This window comes from Myodes glareolus, chromosome 3 (assembly GCF_982192425.1).
Source record: "Myodes glareolus chromosome 3, mMyoGla1.1, whole genome shotgun sequence".
In the NCBI taxonomy this organism is placed as follows: Eukaryota; Metazoa; Chordata; class Mammalia; order Rodentia; family Cricetidae; genus Myodes; species Myodes glareolus.
The window spans coordinates 27875569-27894952 of NC_142028.1; the positions used below are offsets into that span (position 1 = coordinate 27875569).

The window sequence follows — 19384 nt, forward strand, 5'->3', positions numbered from 1 at the left end:
CCGTCTCTACAGGCAGCCCACGAGTGGGCCAGTTCCTCTCCCAGACTTTAAATGTCCCGTTAGTTGTCAGGAAGGCGAGAATGGGTGACAAAAACACTCAGAAGTAGGCACGCCCCACTCCACCGGGTCTTTCTAAGCACCAGGGGGTGAACTGTCCTGGGGTTATGGTTTTGGGGCTCAGGCTGGGGAGCAAAAATTGTCCTTCATCCAGTTCACCGTCAATAAGTTCCCCGTCTGTGCAGCCCAGGTAGGGGAGCTCTGGTGACTAACTCCACTTCTTTGCTATTAGTCATTTATTCTCTGCGGTGATTATGCCCTTAGTGACACCGCAGCCTAGTGACACCTTAGCGGAATCAATTGGTTCCTTGTCCTTATCTGCAGAATACAATGCTTTGCTTCCGCTCTGAGAGCTCTAGCTATTATGAATTCAAATAGCAATGGCGAACGTTTTCCCGTGTTCGTTCTGTTCCCGGTACACTGCCAAATGGTGGTACGTGGAAAACTCTCAGAATTCCAGGAGAAGAAAGGTATTCCTTCTGGGTGTGTCCTCTGGTGACTGGCACACCAATCCTCTGCTGAAGGCCAACCTTGTTCTTACTTTAGGGTTGGCGTGGAAAAGTCAGTCCTCTTTGTCCCCCTTGGGATCCAGGTAGACCCTGGTGTTTGTTGAGGAGCACAGGTGCACACATACCTGGTCCTGGCCATCCCTGGTGGCTGAGACCCAAGGGTGGGGAGGGCAAGTGACTGCCTACTTCAGTTCCTGGTCAGACAATCTGGCCTCAGGGTCTGGGGTCAGAGGCCTAGCTTGTCAGTGAAATCACTCCATAGACTGTGGAAATAAACATTCAGGAATCCCCATCATATCCCTGGATCTTAGACTCAGGTAAACAAAGCCAACTCTACAGTTTCACATTCTGCAGGAAGCATTAGGGACGGCGTTCACCCTATTTGGCCCTTGGCCCTTCTCTGGCCTTTTTTCTTTACCCACATGTTGATCCCCTTGACAACCACCTCTTCCTTGTAAGGATGAGTGGGGGTCGTTGATCTGAGTGAGGGACATTGTCTCTTGCGGCTGCATTCGGGTTTGGAACCAGGGAGCTCTGTGTGTGTGTGTGTGTGTGTGTGTGGCGGGGGGGGGGGGGGGCTGTGGTATAGCCAAGGTATGTGGACTAGCGTTGCAGAGGAGAGCCCTCTGCTGCCCACAACAGGAACAACACTCTGTCTTCAGAGTCTGGGTGGTTTGAGGTTCCTAACTCTGTGAAGTTGCTTTTGGAGCACCTCAGTCTTCCTCTGGGTGTTTGTGCTCCTTTGGGTAATCCAGAGGATTCTGGATCTTGGTGGGGTATGACTGAGTGGAGGGTGTGGACTTGCAGGGTGGGTGATCTGGACCCCCGAGGCATGGTGAGTTTGAGGGACTAAGCTCACTTTGACTTGGGTCCGACAGCCACCATGGAACCTTCCAGCTCCTTGGGCAGTGGACGAGAACACTGGGAACATCTTCCTGTGCTGTGAGTCGGGGATGGGATATGGTGGGACCCAGTGGTCCACAGAGCTTTCAGTGAGAAGGGGACATTTAGGAAGTCTGGGAAGAGGGTAAGGTGTCCAACCTAACTTTGAGTTCTTTCCAGATTCATTCTGGGATCAATGTAGGGCTGAGTCTTGTTCTAGGCCAGAGCCTCCGTAACTGTCTTTTATGGGTAAGACACCTAGCTATTGCAGGAAGAGAAAACAGGATTGTTCACTTGGTGGCAACAGGGACCCCCTGCCAAGACTGGATCACTATATAACTATACAGCCCAAATGGGCTTCAACCTTGTCCCCCTCTTCCCTTAGTCTCCCAAAAGCTGAGATTTGGGATATTGTCATATAGCACTGTCCTCTGAGCCAAACAACGGTCATCTTAATATGATCGTAGAAGGGGTGGGGAGGGTCACAGGACCCTCACCTGAGCATCAAACCACTCCTCCCAACCATCTACGTACAATTTTGCCCCAATTGCACACGACCCTCCAGGTCTCAGGAGCAGCTAGGGTCTACAGGCTGGGAGGGAGTCCTGAGAGAAAGCTCCGCCCATGCAGCTCTGGGAAAGCCACCATTCATGCTGGGTGTAGACTTTCCAGCGTGCTTTGGGGTCTTTCATGCCCCAGCAAGAAAGCCCAATAAACTCATCAGTTCCCTTGAGGGAACTTTGGTGGAACATACTTTGATTTGTTGAGACCTCAGAAAGAAGGGGTGGATGTTGTCTAGTCTTCCCCCTTCCTGCAGGGAGAAAATACTTGTGACAGTTGTGTACCCACATGCCTGGCTTCCCGGGACTTTCCTACATCCTCTCCTTGCCCCTTCCCCTCAAATTTGTCTTACTCTTACACTGAGCCCCTTTTTATCTGACACTTGATCCACAGACTCTTATTCTGAAAGAACTAAGGCCTCTGAGGGAAGGAGGGAGGAGGCTGAGGCTGGTCCTGAACCAGCTCTATGCTTCTGGTTGCTTTCCTTTCCTGGGATATGAAGGTTGTAGAGGACTTTCTTTTGTGGGACCACCAGCCCGTAAATAATGACATGGAGACATTATTAGTTAAGAAAGCTTGGCCTTTTTTAAGACTTGTCCTGACTACCTCTTATAACTTAAATTAACCTGCTTCTGTTAATCTACATTCTGCCACATGGCTTTTTTTTAAACTCTCCTCCATTGTTTATGTCCAACTTGACTTGCGTCTCCCTGGCATCTCCAGGCTCCTAGATTCATCTCCTCTTCCTCTATCTCCCCAGAAATCCCGCCTATCCTCTCCTGCCTAGCTATTGGCTGTTCAGCTCTTCATTAAACCAATCAAAAACACATCTTGGCAAAGGCACTTCTTCACAGTGTACAAAAAGGTTATCCCACAACAGAGGTTGTTGGGTCAGGGAAATCGAAAGGCTGCCTCTGGTTCTTCAGCCGTGACTTAGGGATGTTCATCTGGAGTGTAGCCAGGGCCCACCTTGATCACTGTTTCTTCTTCTATATACTTATCCTAGGTGCTTTTGCTTTTCTTCCTTAGCCTTGGACAGAGTGGGGTGGGGTGGAGCAGTGAACTCCCCTGGTGTGGACAAGAGGTTGTAACCTCACTGGCAGGATTGTTCCCAGACACACATTTGTGTCTCCCTCCCCAGCTTTCTCCCCGTAGCTAGTGTCTCCAGCCAGTTTCTTCCCTTTCTGCACACATACCAGTTGCTCCTCCTCCCAGGTTACTACGGTCTACAGGGAAAGCAGGATGAAGGAGAAACTGGAGGCAGGATACCCAAAATGATGCCCGGCCCAGTCTGACTACTGCACCCCCTTTCTTCTGAGAGATGCAGGAACCCCCTCCCCTCCCCCAGACCTGAGACTTGGGAGCTGAGGTATCTACAGTGACCGTGGGGAGAGCAGAGAAGGGAGCAGGAAAACTGAGGGGAAACTGGGGAGATAGGTGATGAAAATGGGGACAGCATCCTCCGGACACCGCTGGAAGTTTGGAGGGACTTTGTAAAAAGAAGAGTGGTTAGCTGGGGGTCAAAGTTATTGATCTTTCCTCCCCTCCTTCTTAGTGTCAATGTTAGTTGAGGAGCCCTTGGGAATGAAAGTGCAATCCCCTACCTCCCAGCCTGTGATTCTAGTAGACCTTAATGGATGCCTCCCAGAGAGCAGGCTTGCTCAGTCTTGAAATGGTGGAGGATCAGTATTTAGGCATCTGATATCTGGCAAGGGTGCTGGGAATGGAAGTCGGGAGGGAAGAGCCAGGTCAAGAGTTAGGAGTTCAGTTAGAGAGATGAGAAGTTGGGAACATACTTTCTTTCCCTCCCTGTCTCCCTTCCTCCCTCCCTCCTTCCTGCCTGCCTCCCTTCCTCCCTCCCTCCTCCTTCCCTCTTTTCCTTTCTTCTTTCCTTTTTCTTGCTTTTCTTCCTTTTTTTTTTTTTTAAAGAGTTTGAACCTAGGACATCGTGCATGCTAGGCAAGTGCTCTACCAGTGAGTTACACTCACATTCCCTTTCCTTCTTTAAAATGTATGTTCATGTGTGTGCAGGCATGTGTGTGCAGGCGTGTGCGTGGTTGCTGTTCACCTTCTCTGTGACAATGGACTTGAGCTCACTAATTATATAACAAATAGGCTGCTCGGCCAATGATACTTAAGGACCCTCCTGTCTCACCTTTCTCTGTGTTGGGACTGCAAGCACACACCACTGCGTCAACATTTTTGTTCGTTTGTTTTCTTGAGACAGGGTTTTTCTGGATGTAGATATGGATCTCCTGGAACTCGCTCTGTAGACCAAACTGGCCTCAAACTCACAAAGATCTGTCTGCCTCTGCCCCCCAAGTGTAGGGATTAAAGGTGTGTGCCACCACTGCCTGGCTATGTACCACCACCACCCCACTCATGTTTATGTGGGTTCTGGGACTCCAACTTAGAACTTGTGCTAGGGATGTAAGTGCTTTACTAACTGAGACATCTCCTAGCCCCAGCATCATCTCCTAGCCTCGGTAGGCATCTCCTAGCCCCGGCAGACATCTCCTAGCCCCAGCATCATCTGCTAGCCCCGGCAGGCATCTCCTAGCCCCAGCAGACATCTCCTAGCCCCGGCAGGCATCTCCTAGCCCCAGCAGGCATCTCCTAGCCCCGGCAGGCATCTCCTAGCCTCCACAGCCCTCTTGTTATTGTGAAACAGTCTAAATTGTTCAGACTGGCCCTGAACTCTGTAGCCTAGTCAGGCCTTGAACTCGCAATCCTCCTTCCTCAGCCTGCAGATGTTACAAGCCCATGTCACTAGGCATGGCTCATAATGGGGCATTTCAAGCAAGGAAAAAGCACAGAAGCCAGAAGGAAAGCAGAGACTCCTGGGAGGTTGTCAGGACACACTGGGAGCTGGCATGCCCTCTTAAGTAAGTGGTCTTTGTCTGGAGTGTCACAAGTCCCCACTGAGTGCTTTGAGCATGGTCATTTTTACTTTTTAGGTGGGCCCTGGGGCTACAGGGCACAACCTGGTTATGCAACCTGGTTAAGGGAGGATGAAGACTGGGGACCAATTTGGGCTAGGTGAGAAAGAAGAGCCTCAGGAAGTAAAGAACAGCAGCAGACACTTAGCAGAGTGCCATACAATAGGAATAAAAGTCATAAATGCAAGCCACGTTCATAAAATATCCTAGGATGACCGATAGAAGACCAAAGAGAAACAAGTACATTTAATTTTAGGAATATGTTTTGTTAAATATAAACTATTCAAAATGCTATAATTTTGGCATGTGATCAATCAGAAAATTGGACGTGTTTTTGATACTATTTTACAATGTGATATGTATTTTAACCTTAGCACATTTCCATCTGGACTAATTACATACCAAATAGCTATCATGTTGACTAGTGCAGAAAGTTATTCTGAATGTGGTGTGTGCGTATGTGCCGGGAGGGGGCATGGCAATAAGGGACCGAGGGACGTCTGTGTGGTTCAAGGTCTGGCTGGTGATTGCCCCCGCAGACACAGTAAATACAAAAGTGGAGGAGCTTTGGGTCCCGGGGATAATAAGCACATAAGCGGAAACGATTTACAGACCATTGAGAACATCACTCTGGGGCTCAGGTGACGGCCGTGGCTGGAGAGCAAATGTCAGGGGCAGTTTCCAGGGCAGTGGGAAGCAGGGTGCCGTTGACTTAGCCCAGAGTGTCCAGGCAAGGGGGAGACAGTCAGGAACAAAGTCCAACTGGAGCTCTGGTGTCAGAATGGCTAGGGGGCTCTGCAAAGGCGACTCAGATGGGCCATGCAAGAATCAGGAAAGACAGCAGTCGAGTATGGCTAAGGCGGCAAAGAGAGACTCAGAGACCCCGTGTCACGGGTTCCAGGATGAACGGATGTTTGCTCATTGACCTTTTTGTTCTTGTGACTGATGTTGAGAAGGGGCAAGGAGGAGACTGGAGAGATGGCTCAGCGGTTAAGAGCACGCTCTGCTCACCCAGAGGACACGAGTTCAATTCCCAGCACCCACATGTAACTCCAGTTCTAGGGGACCCGACACCCTCTTCTGACCTCCTCAGGCACTACTGCACAGATGCATGCAGGCAAAATATCCATCCACATAAAACATAATCGAAAGAAGAAATTTAAAAAAAGAAGACAAAGTAAACTAAAGGAACTTTTCTATTAAAAACATACAAGAGGTAAGAAAGAAGTAGGAAGGAGTGGGGAACGCAGGAGCTTCTTGGTCAGTGACTGCTATTTGGGGAGCCCATGGCCTGGTGGTCATTGTCCCTGACTTGGGCTGGAGGGGCCACTGTTCTGCCTCATATTGTTAGGAGGCACCTACTCATCTACCGGGTCCCCTATCAGCCCTAGGGAAAGTACCCGGCATTCTCATCCATCCATAATCCTTAGCTCCTCCTCAAACTCCATTTCTGCCTCGAATTCGGCCCAGAAGGAGTGAAGAGACTTCACCAGTAGGTGGTTGTGCTGGTAGTTGATCTTGTCCGGCCTCAGCGTACGCCCTTGCCCAGAGCCACACTGATGTCTGAGGCTCTCTTCTGGCTAGCCAGGTGCTTGCTGCCTGCAACAGCTCTGACAAGGCTGTGAGGGACCGTGCCTTGGAGGGAAAGGGATCCTAGGTCATCGGGTGGGGTGTTGTTCCACTAGGCATGGCTTTTCAGCAGGAGAACCTCGAGGAGGGAGGGGAGCACAAAGGGTCTGGAAGGGTGAGGTCATCACTTGGGACTTCCAGGTAGTCATCCACGTTCTCCTGGAACAGGTTGGGAGACATTGTTTTCAGTGTGGACAGAAACAGCCTGGAGTCAGGAGTCAGGCTGGGGTGCTATCTGGAAGGGGAGGCTCAGATCCAGGTCAGCCTTCATGCAGTGTGGGAAGGTTCAGTGAACCAGGGCTTTAACAGGGCTGGGCCTTCGCTGCAGTGAGAGGCTTCCCGACACCCCCATCCCAGTGAGGAGCTCTGGCCTCAGCTTTTTCCATAAAATGACCTTGGAGCTGTCAGTCTTTCCAACTTGAACTTTCAAGTGTCAGTTTTGGCCTTCACGCCTTTTCTGGCGGGTTTGGGAACCCTGAGGTAGGGCTCCCTCTGGAGGCCTTCTGGGGTGTGGCAGTGTGGAGCTGCTGTGAGTTCCAGATATATTCTTTGAGTCAGGGTGTGACGGAATATTCCGGTGTGAGGGAAGTGGTGAGAACAGCCCTTACTCAGGAACCCCATTTAGCAGAGGTCTGAGTCAGGTCGTGGCGGCACAGGCCTTTAATCCCAGCACTAGGGAGGCAGAGAAGGCGGATCTCTGTGAGTTCGAGGCCAGCCTGGTCTACAGAGCGAGTTCCAGGACAGGCTCCAAAGCTACAGAGAAATCATGTCTCAGGAAAAAAAAAAAAAAAAGGCGGGGGGGTGCGGGGCGGGGACGGGACAGGACGGGAGGAGGTCTAGACCGCAGGCCTCCACAACTCCCACAGTTGGCTGAATGTGGTCCTTAAACTGGTGTTCTTGGCTTCCAAGGACAAGTACGAGGGAGGCAGAGGGACTAAAGCTCAGAAGGCAAAGGAGGGCTGAGCATTTTATACTCTTTGGAGCCTAGGGTTTCCCTCTCAAGTCTGAGCCCTGGACACCATCACTTACTTGCCAATCCTTATCAAGACACATCATCATAATGGTTTGGGGAATATGGAAATTGCCGTACACCCCGCCCCCAGAGACACACTTGTCTCCCATACTGGCCAGCGCTTCTGTCTTTAGTTTCACAAACTGCAGGGAGGCTCCATTATGGTTTGGCTCCATTATGGGTTTAAGATCGGGAATCCGGGGACTGTTAAGCAGTAGGAAGAAAAGAGAGCTTGACATTCCAGACGCTGTCCAGACGCTGGTGAACTGTGCAGAAAGGGGTTCAGGAAGTCCCCCCTCCTCCTCAGCTCAGGGCTCTTGTCATTGCTTTTGCCGTCCCACCTCTGGCTCCCACGGGGCCCTGGGTTGAAACTGAAATGCTCGAATCCCTCGTGTTCATGCTGAAGGTTTTGCCTCCGGGTTCCCAGAAAGCACACAGCAGGGGCTAGCTGATGGAATGGGCTGTGAAAAGAGGTTAATGAAGATTTGGGGGTGGGTGACGTGGATACTGCCTCTCTTGGCCACCCTCAAGTCTGTTGACGTCTCTCGTCCTCACCCCACCTCCGGGCTTTCAGCTAGGTCTTCCGATGCCCCCCCCCCCCCCCCATGGCTTTCCAGCTCCTTCTCTAGCCCCCGCAGTTCTCTGCTCCCCCAAAACTGCAGCCAGGGGAAAAGGCCCTAACACATTCCCCCGCCCCTGCTTCCCAGTCGCATTGGTTCCCTACCCCCCTTGCAGCACCTGGCGCCCCCAGTCTTCCAATTGGCCAGCAGCCCCATCAATCCTTGCCTGGCTGTGCTGATGTCATCCTGCAGTAGCGGGGATGGGGTGGGAGTGAGTGAGAGAGAGAGAACTAGCGAGCGAGAGAAGAGAGCGAGAGTGAGGACGCTGGGCTGGAGAGTGAAGAGGAGCTACTGCAAGTCCCCCATCTCGGCCACCCAGCCGGTCTGCACGCATTGGCTGTATGGACTAGCGTGGTCAGCGGGCTCCTTTCTCATCTGGTCCCACTGCCCTCCCCTCCTTGTAGAATCTCCGCATCCCTCCCCCAAGGTGGCTTTAGCAGGCTTGAGGCTCCCGGGGGACAGGAACGCCTGGTGCTGCTTTACACCGCACCATGACCCTCCTGCTGCTGCCTCTTCTGCTGACCTCTCTGCTCCAGCTCAGCTCTGGCAACAAAGGTGAGGTAGACGGGAATGGGGGCCTCTGAACTGGGGCGTCAGGCTGAGCAGTGTGGGGGTATGAGGGAGGGAGATGTTGAGACTCTCTGGCACATGACAGGTGTCCTTTCCTTTCTGACCACCTCTTTCCATCCTTTCCTCAGACCCGTTTCCTTCACCCTCCTCACTTCCAAGGGCCACCTCCTCCTCTCTGGTCCATCTTGACATGTACTTGGCCAGCTTCTTGCTTGTATGTGGTCTCCATTCCCACCTGGGGTCTCTCTGACCCTTCCCCCAGCTCCTCCGTGCTGATAGACACCTCCTGCCTCAAAGGAACTTGCTCCCCAAGGGTGACATTCTCTCAGCTTCATTTTCACTGGGTGTGCATGCTAAGGGTGTGTGGCAGATCCATCTGGTTGTCTCCATCCCTTCCTGAGGAGAAATTGGGTACCACAACTCAGCAATTCCGAGCACGTATGTTTTTTTTTCGTGTCCCTCTGCATCCATACCCTTCTCCCGGCATCCGCTGTGTGGTGGGTGACCGCAGCTGCCCTCTCTGGCAGACAGCAGATAAATTCAGCTGGGTGAGCCTGTCACGGGGAGGGGGAGGGTGGGGCCAGGGGCAGAGGGTTCAGGTAGGCAGAGGGGAGGGAGAAAGGATAGAAAGGGCAGAAAGGGGTGTGGGGTGCTCTAGGGAAGAGGTGAGAAGGGAGACAGGAGTGGAAAAGGAGTAAGAACGGGCTGGGAAAGGAGAAAGAGAGACAGAAAAGGAGGGAGGAAAATCAACAGGAAAGGTGAGAAGTGGGGGAGGGAGCCAAGGAAGAGCCGGGGAGCCAAGAAAGGAGGAATAATGGACATAGGGCAGCAGGCGGCCATTGGAAAGGGACAGGGAAAAGGGCTCAGGGACCAGGAGAGTCACAAGGTTGCAGGGTGCCTGGCGCTGTCCTTGGTGGCTCTTCTGTCGGTTGTTTTCTATGTCTGGCTGGAGCTTCCACTTCAGGATGGTCTTCCTGGCTCTCGGGCCTTCTGACACTAACTACTTGGCCTCCCGTACACTATCTTGGGGCATTCTCTTCAGCCATTAAGGAAGGGGGTTATGGGTGGTCACCATCATGAAATGGTGAGGCCTGCCGTTTCCAGAACATTTGTTGGGCTGTGAATAGAAATCAGAATTTCTTGCTCGTCATGAGACACTGGGGTGAGAGCCCTCTGGTGATTCTGCTTCCCTCTGATGATACATTCTCCCCTCTCCATGTCTGGCTTTGGGAGCATGACTGGGCCCAGTGGGTTTAGGTAGATCAAGTAGTGGAGATGGGGTCGAGAAAGAGATAGACGAGACATGTGTGTCTTCCCTGTAACCTCTCAAGAGTTTGGGGGGAGTTGGTCCTGAGGAAGAGACCCTACTTGACAGAGACTAATAGCGTGACGTGAGGTAGAAAAAAATTAGGATTCAGTCACAGGTCTGCCAAAGAGTTAAGGAAGTGTGGGGTGTGCAGGTCTTGAAGGACCTAGAAATATACTGGTTATGACTGCATTCTCTTGGGGATGGGGATGGGAAATAAGACAGGGATTTGCTGTGTTTCTAGGCCAGCTACATAATCCCCTAGGATGTCAGCTCTGCTGGGTCCAGCCATTTGGCATTGATTTCTCTACCCTGTCGCTGCCCCGTCTGTCCCCCTGCTACTGTCCTATATATTTCTCTCCTGTCCTTTCTTCTTTGCTGAGAGGGTGGCCTGAAATCTGGGCTGGACTTGGAGAAGTATAGAACGAAGGGATTAGGGTTGAGACTCACTAGGGAGAAGGATAAATCACTGAGATCCTAGGAAACTGGTCAATATTCTTCCCTCATCTTAACTCTCCCTTCACGCATCCCTGCCCTTTCTCAGGACCTTCTAAGGGCCACCATTGTTTCTTGAGTCCCTAGTCACCATTTGCCAAGACAAAAAGACCTTAATAGGAGATTCTCTACCCCTAACCATGATCTCCCTCAGGGGGAGATAGTGGTCCTTTCCCCACAGGAAGGTAGTTGCCAAGGAAACTGCCTATCCAGTTATAGAAGGCTGTGACCTCCTATAGAGCCTCTGAGCCCTTCTGTAGCTCATCCTTCTCCCTCTTGAAAGGTGGCCTGGCATGGTCTAGGGTAGAGGCTTACCGACGGCTGCATCCTGAAGTGGAGGTTCAGCTCACAAGTGCTTTCTCTCTTCTCCCTGGGGTGGGGCCAGCCAACAAGCACAAGCCATGGATCGAGGCAGAGTACCAGGGCATTGTCATGGAGAATGACAACACTGTCCTGTTGAATCCACCACTCTTTGCCTTGGACAAAGATGCCCCGCTGCGCTATGCAGGTAACTGGGGCTACAGCGGTGGGATTGAGAAAGGTGGGTGGGAAGGCAGAAGACAAGAGAGGGACGGGAGGTCCTCCTAGTGGGAGCAATGAGAAAGTGGGGCACAGGCCTGGGGAGAGCGTCAGATGTGCAAGGAGGGAAATGGGTGGCCCTCAAGAACGAAGATGTAGTAAAGGTTGGCAGAGTTGGGCAGAGTTGAGCACAGTAGATTTTGTAGACCCGCTCACTGTCTCTGAGTGTGTTACAGCTCAGGGAAGCTGGGGATCACTGATACTTTATGTCATCAAGAGCAGGGACTGGAGTCTGGGAGGAGTTGTACTGCTGGGCGTGGCCCAGGCGAGGAGGTTGAGGGCTGGAAGGAGGTGTTATGTGGAGACTCATTTCTTCTCTTCCTGCTCTGCCAGGTGAGATTTGTGGCTTCCGGCTGCATGGCTCTGGGGTGCCCTTCGAGGCTGTGATCCTGGACAAGGCAACAGGTGAAGGGCTGATCCGGGCCAAGGAGCCCGTGGACTGTGAGGCCCAGAAGGAACACACCTTTACTATCCAAGCTTATGACTGTGGCGAGGGTCCCGATGGCACCAACACCAAGAAGTCTCACAAGTGAGGGAGGCCTATGCCATACGTATCTGTCACGAAACCCTTTCCCCTCCTTCAACAGTGGTCTCTCAGAGATGGGGCTCTCCTTTGTAAGCCAGGACTGTGAGGCTTAGTCCAGCACGTTTAGCCTCTTCAGCCTCTTATTAGCAGAGGATAGACCAACAGGAACCTGGGGGTGGAACCCATGACCTTATAATTTATTTATTTACTTCTGTTTTTTTCGAGACAGGGTTTCTCTGTAGCTATGGAGCCAGTCCTGGAACTTGCTTTGTAGACCAGGCTGGCCTCGAACTCAGAGATCTGTCTGCCTCTGCCTCCTGAGTGCTGGGATTAAAGGCAAGCTTTCTCTTTGCTTCTGACAACCCTGGGCAATGTACTCAGACTTCCTGGACTTGCTTCTCCTTGTCTGTGAGACAGAGGTGTTGTTAGGAAGCTTACAAAAGATGATTTGTGCGGAAAGCAAGTCCCTTCGCACCTGCTGCACAGTGTATGGGCACTGTGGTGACCACAAGACAATGAGGAAGAGAGAAGCACATTCCACATGCAGTGAGACCCCTTCCAAGTGCCTGCTCTGGTCCATTTGCAGTACACAGAAAACATCAGGCTTGTGATATAACGACAGCTGGGAGAAGACAGGGAGGGTAGGGGCATGGAAGAAGATTGGCTCTCAGACACTAACATCTGTCACCAACTTGACAATGGGAGATGGATCAGTAATAAGGAATCCTGGGCCACTGAGAGGCATCAGAGGTTCAAAGGGTCTTTGTGACTTAGTGTCCCATTGAGAGACAAGACCTTTGCCTCTGAGCCTGGGAGCCTGGCTCTGAGCTAGAGTCAGGGAACAGAATGAAGACTTTAGACCTAACTCTGCCTGTCTGGGAAGGTGTGTGAGTCGGGAAGGGCCATGGCTGAGACACAATTTAGGCAGGTGAACTACTCAGATGTATCAGACAACTTACATATTCCAGTCAAATGCCACTTCCCTGAGAACTGGGAACTTTTAACTTTTTTTTTTTTATCTATATCTTTCTCATTTCTTCTGTAAAATTTGACTTTTGTTCAGTCAGGGGCCTGCCGAATTTATTTTTTTATTTTTATTGTTTTTTTGCCCTTCCCCTCACCTTGGCATCCTAATGAGGGCTGAGCGTGTTATGGAATGCGCGGTTAGGCAGGAGTGGGCAGCTGAGAGGGATTAGATGTGTGCAGAACCTATTATTCTCTCCCTACTCGTTCTCTACAGCCTTCCGGACAGAAATCACCAACATGGCTTCTGGTGTTGTCTAGTGCTTATTTCTTCTACAGCACATCATTGGCCCTATCCTTGGGCGCTCTCCCGCTCTCCTTTGTATGGTTTTGTATCCGTTAGGACTTTAGCACAGCTCAGTGCCCTGTGGAGTGGGCATGGGCAGTCTCAAGGGCAGACAGGCTCCCTCCCTGTCTCACTCCCCATCTGGATTTCTGACTGCACTATTGCTCAGTGTTTGCAGCTGCTTAATGCTTCCATGTCTGCTTTGTTCCTACGGGCGCAGGGCAACCGTGCATGTCCGGGTCAACGATGTGAATGAGTTTGCCCCGGTATTTGTAGAGCGTCTGTACCGTGCTGCAGTGACAGAGGGGAAGTTGTATGACCGCATTTTACGGGTGGAAGCCATTGATGGTGACTGCTCCCCCCAGTACAGCCAGATCTGCTACTATGAGATCCTTACACCCAACACCCCTTTCCTCATCGACAATGACGGTGAGCCTTTTCCCTGTCCCCAGCTGCCCAGCACCCTCTCTGCTCTCCGGATGTCTGACCCAGGGCATTGCTCCTTACTCCTGCCCCTCCCCACAGCCCCTCCTTTTCTTCCCCAGTACCTTCTTCCAATAATCTGCTGATAAATGAACCAGCTGATGCTTGCTCCCTGGGCCTCCCTGGGCTTCTTTTAGTGACCCTGGCCTGTCTGTCTGTCTGTCCTCCCGTTTCCTACCTCAGGCAACATCGAGAACACAGAGAAGCTACAGTACAGTGGTGAGAAGCTCTACAAGTTCACAGTGACAGCGTACGACTGTGGGAAGAAGCGGGCGGCAGATGACGCGGAGGTGGAGATCCAGGTGAAGCCCACCTGCAAGCCCAGCTGGCAAGGTGAGGTGCTTGGCAGGGACCTGCTTGTAAATCACCTGTCATATTTTGTTTTTTATCCCCCCAAATTTTCTCTTATCCTATTTGATGACCACAGAAGGTAGGCTAAGTGCTGGAAGTACATTTCCAGGCAGTCCATTTTCCTTGGAGCTACAGACGGTCAGTGCACATAGCAGGAGGGCCTGCCTTACCATCTGTCTCCTCGCCTTCTGTCTCACCTGTGCAGGCTGGAACAAAAGGATTGAGTATGCCCCAGGAGCTGGGAGCTTGGCTTTGTTTCCTGGCATCCGCCTGGAGACCTGTGATGAACCATTATGGAACATTCAGGCCACCATAGAGCTGCAGACCAGCCATGTGGCCAAGGGCTGCGACCGAGACAACTACTCAGAAAGGGCACTGCGGAAACTCTGCGGTGCGTGTGTACCCCGCCCCCGGACCATTCCTTCCCAACCATCCCTCATCTTCTCTGTCCCTCCTCTGAAAGCTGACTGACTCCTCGGGCCATCGCAGGTATTTATATTTCCGTGGGAGTTGCCGTGTGTGGGTAGCTTTTGTGGCCCAAAGGGCAGGTAGATAGTGATGAAGATGGTGAAGACGCACATTGTTGGACCCAGAACTAGATGCATAGGGCAAGATTTGGGAGCAATGAAGAAGTGGTGAATGGGTTGAGTTAATGAGAGACATTTCTAGAAGAAAGAGCTACCCTTCTCTTGTCTTTGAAAGGCTCTAAGAGGTGGTGAATGCTGCCAGTCCCTTACCTACGTCCTTCCCACTTCCTCCCTCTGGGGCTTCTCAGCTCTGACACTTGTGTCTCTTGGGGCCTCTGCAGGCGCTGCCACTGGGGAGGTAGACTTGTTGCCCATGCCCGGTCCCAATGCCAACTGGACAGCGGGGCTCTCAGTGCACTACAGCCAGGACAGCAGCCTCATCTACTGGTTCAATGGCACCCAAGCTGTGCAAGTTCCCCTGGGTGGCCCAGCAGGACTGGGCGCTGGGCCGCAGGATGGCCTCAGTGACCACTTTACACTGTCCTTCTGGATGAAGCATGGCGTGACTCCCAGCAAGGGGAAGAAGGAGGAGGAGACCATCGTGTGTAACACAGTCCAGAATGGTGAGCCCTCCCTGGGGCCCTAACTTGAGGTGGGACACTGGCTACCTGTCTTGCGGTTGTCACCTGTCACTACCCAGTGTGGACTGTTGACAGTCTTTACCCCTATTTTAATTTGTAAGTTGCCAGTGCTAGTTTTTTTTTCTTTTTTTCTTTTTCTTTTTTTTTGGTCTGTTAGTTTGTCTATTTTTTAAATAAACAGTTGGCTGTGTAGCGCAGGTTGGCTTTCACCTTGAACAGTTCCCCTGCCTCAGCCTTCTGAGTGCTGAGATTACAGGAATGTCCCACTATACTCCCCAGGCCACCTTAAGAAAAAGAGATGGAGTCTTGTCTAGGATGACACTAAACTTCTGAGTTCACTTTGCCTAGTTGCTGTGACTATGGCAAACACCATCATGAATGTTTCATGGGTTAGACTTGGCACCCCTGTAATTCTGTGACTCGTTGAGATGATAATTTTGAGATTGACTCCTAAACGACATCATCCTTCTCATTGGCAGTTGTCAAGTTTGTCTCCTTGCATCCCTGTCCTACACCCATAAAGGCCCCCCCAGTACACCTGGTTCACCCATACTTTCTCTAGGAGTCGACTGGCTCTATCTTCACATGCCCCTCTCAACGGCACTGAGAAAACGAGGCTCATCCTCCCCAGCTGTCGCCTGTGTTTGACTCCTGTCCTCTTTCCTATCCCCTTTAGAGGATGGCTTCTCTCACTACTCACTGACCGTCCATGGCTGCAGAATCGCCTTCCTCTACTGGCCGCTACTCGAGAGTGCACGCCCAGTCAAGTTTCTCTGGAAACTGGAGCAGGTGAGACAGGGGCCCGTCTCTGAGAGGACCGGGTGGGTGGAACTAAGGGGAAGAGGGGACTTCTGAGCTTCTGGGGTTGTTGTTGTTGTTGTAATTGCTGCTTTGATTGGCCTTCCTCCAATCTCAGTCCCTGATTAGTCTACCCCAGGTTGTCTGGTCCTCTCAAGTCTTGCTGCCTAGAGAAGTATTTTTGGATTGAAGGGAAGTGGGGGCAACTCTCTATTAACCCCGGCTATCTATCTTAGCCCTTGTTTGATTTTATTTCCTTCTTATATATAACCCACATAACAGTGTATCCTTGATTCTTAGTTGTAACCAGGAATCCAAGCGATGCTGGGGTCAAGTTAAGAGCTTATGGTTTAGTGTTGAATGGGAAACCTACTAGCTTTCAGTACTAGTTAAATTGTTTTTTTTTTTTGATTTTTTTTTCAAGACAGGATTTCTCTGTATAGCCCTGGCTGTCCTAGAACTAGTTCTGCAGGTCAGATTGACCTCAAAGTCACAGAAATCTGCCTGTCTTAGCCTCCCAAATGCTGGGATTAAAGGGCTGTTCTACTATTGTCTAGCTAATATTTTTAAAATTTGTAATTTTCACCTTATGGTATTTTATTATTATTATTTTTTGAGATAAGGTCTCTTTGTAGACCAAGTTGATCTTGAATTTGCTAAGTAGCAGAGGATGACCTTGAACTCCTGACTTCCTGCCTCCACTTCCCAAGTACCTGGATTACAGGTGTGTGCCACCATGCCAAGCTAAACTTTAGCCTTTTCATAAGGATAAAAAGAATACTATATTCTGAGGTTGTTGTATGATTGAATTATACATAGACCTTTATGGACTTAAAACGATTCTATACATGTTAATCGTTATTATTGTGCCCAGGCCTATGAAGCATAAGTAAAAATGGACAAAGGAACTAAGATCCTTTCTTAGGTTAACATTTCTGAGTTGCAGTCTAGTTTTTGAGATGGTTTTTACTCTATGGTTCAGGCTGGCCTTGAACTTTTAAACCTCCTGTATCTTCCTTCTGGGTGCTGGGACTATAGGTTTGTGCCGCCATATGCGGTCTATTCAGTCTCAAAGTTGACCACAAGGGTCAGTGACGGCCAATTTGAGTTTCCATCTTCTACCTTTCTTATATACCCCCTGTATGTGAGTAATTGATAAATGGGAGAAAGCACAGGAAATAGAAGAGAAGCAGGGGCCTGGAAAAGGTATAACCTAGATAAGCCTTGGCTGTTGTAGCAAACTGTAGAGAGATTTGCCGTTTGCTGCTTCTGGATCTTTCCTCCATGATGTGGGCTCACCCCTACTTCCCCTTACCCCCTCCTTTCTTTCTTTTCCCTGGGATGCTGAAGATTGGATTTAGGAACTTGCTCTGCTACTGAGCTACATCCCAGTTCACTTTTTACTTTTTACTTTGAGACAAGGTTTCACCAAAGTTGCCCGTGTTGGCCTTTTACCCACTCTGTGGCCAAGGTTGACTTTGAACTTGTGATCCTCTTGTCCTAACCTCCCTAGGAGCTGGGATTATAGAACTGTTCACCATGCCAGGTGTGTGTGTGTGTGTGTGTGTGTGTGTGTGTGTGTGTGTGTGTGTGTGTTAGAGACAGAGACAGACAGACAGACAGGGGGAAGAGAGAGAGAGAGAGAGAGAGAGTTGCTGGGGACTTGGGGACTGAATACAGGGCCTTACATGCTAGGGTAATGCTCTATCACTGAGCTACATCTCTTAGTCTTTCTCTTAAAATTTTCTTTATTCTCATTTATTTAAAACATCTATTAAACACCAATTAAATACCTGCCTTTTCAACAGATAAATTCTAGGGTACCCTGGAGTTTAACAATATGAATATAATATGAATCAAAACATTCAATTTCAGTAAGCTTATATTTCAGTTGGGTAGGTAAGCTGTTATATCTTTTTTCTTTTTCCCTCCCTTGTCTTTTGTTTCTCTCCCTAGCTCCTCTTTTGGACAGAGATAGAGAACCAGTGTGTGCCAAGTCAATCCTTGGCCCCTAAGGCAGCCTATAGTGGAGGTAGAGTTTTAAAAAGATCTAAATAGGAGCAATAGATGGAAACTCTGAGGCAAGGAAGAGATGAGTGGGGCTGGGGCTCAGCAGACGGGGAAAAGCTGAAGGGGTGCCTGGAGAGAAGGCAGGGGCTTAGGAAGCCCTTGTCTGAAGTCCTTAAAGTGGGAACATGACTGGGTCAGAGTTACATTTGAGAATGGTCGTTTGGGCAGTTGTGGGAGGACTATACTGATGAAGTGGAGAAGCTGAGGGAGGACTATACTGATGAGGTGGAGAAGTTGAGGGAGGACTATACTGATGAGGTGGAGAAGCTGAGGGAGGACTATACTGATGAGGTGGAGAAGCTGAGGGAGGACTATACTGATGAGGTAGAGGAGTGGAAGTCAGTCAGGCCTAGTGGCACAGACTAGTGATCCCAGCTACTTCAGAGGTTGAGATAGGAGGATTGAGAGTTCAAGACTTTCCTGACAGTTTAGTGTGACTTTTTTTTTAATCACCATCCTCACCACCACCATCACCATCACCACCATCATCACCATTGTCACCATCATCACCATTGTCACCATCATCACCATCATCACCATTATCACCACCACCATCATCATCACCATTGTCACCATCATCACCACCACCATTATCATTATCACCACCACCATCATCATCACCATCATCACCACCACCATCATCATCACCATCATCACCACCAACATCACCACCACCATCATCATCACCACCATCACTATCATCACCATCATCATCATTACTGCCACCATCACCACCATCATCACCACCATCACCACCACCATCATCACCATCATCATCACTACTATTGTCATCATCACCACCATCACCACCACCACCATCATTTGTCTCGGGGGATATAACTAAGTTGGGTGAGCGTCTAGCTACTGATGGCAGTCCAGAGACAGAAAAGCCTACATAGAAACCCACAACTGTTAGTTTTGTGTGGCCCCGAGAGGAAGCATCTGTTGGTTTGGGTGTGGAGAATGGGATGGGAGGATGGGATCAGCACCACATATAACCAGTTGTCATGGTGCATGCAGGGGGATCAGAAGTTCAAGGTCCTGGTGAGACTGAGGATAGCTCAGGCAACAAGACACTTTGACTCAAAAAACCCAAACCATCAGGCATAATGGTTCATGGCTCACACCTTTAATCCAACACAGCAGAGGCAGAGGCAGAGGCAGAGGCAGAGGCAGAGGCAGAGGCAGAGGCAGAGGCAGAGGCAGAGGCAGAGGCAGAGGCAGAGGCAGAGGCAGAGGCAGAGGCAGAGGCAGAGGCAGAGGCAGAGGCAGAGGCAGAGGCAGAGGCAGGTAGATCTCAGTGAGTTTGAGGACATCTGGGTCTAAAAAGTGAGTCCTAGGACAGCCAGGGCTACATGGAGAGACCCTGTCACACACATACACACACACACACACACACACACACACACACACACACACACACACACACACACAAATAAACAAACAAACCAACCAACCCCAAACCAACCAACAAAATCAGAAATAAAAAGTCAGAAAAAGACCAGACCAGGGCTAGGCTTAGAGTAGAGTGCTTGTCTCAGACCCTCTAGACCTGAATTCTGTCTCCAGTACAAAGAAGA

At 50.4% G+C, this 19384-nt stretch overlaps 1 protein-coding gene across 1 annotated transcript in view; it reads left to right on the plus strand.

Moving 5' to 3' along the window:
- Nucleotides 1-8405: 8405 nt before the first annotated feature.
- The window catches only part of Clstn3 (calsyntenin 3), a 32394-nt gene continuing 21415 nt past the window's right edge, over nt 8406-19384 (plus strand). The window contains exons 1-8 of the mRNA XM_048444244.3: nt 8406-8764; nt 10966-11088; nt 11493-11688; nt 13215-13423; nt 13661-13810; nt 14034-14219; nt 14637-14918; nt 15613-15725. Coding sequence (XP_048300201.3) covers nt 8701-8764; nt 10966-11088; nt 11493-11688; nt 13215-13423; nt 13661-13810; nt 14034-14219; nt 14637-14918; nt 15613-15725 — 1323 coding nt within the window. The 5' untranslated portion in view covers nt 8406-8700. The remainder of the gene's footprint in view (nt 8765-10965; nt 11089-11492; nt 11689-13214; nt 13424-13660; nt 13811-14033; nt 14220-14636; nt 14919-15612; nt 15726-19384) is intronic.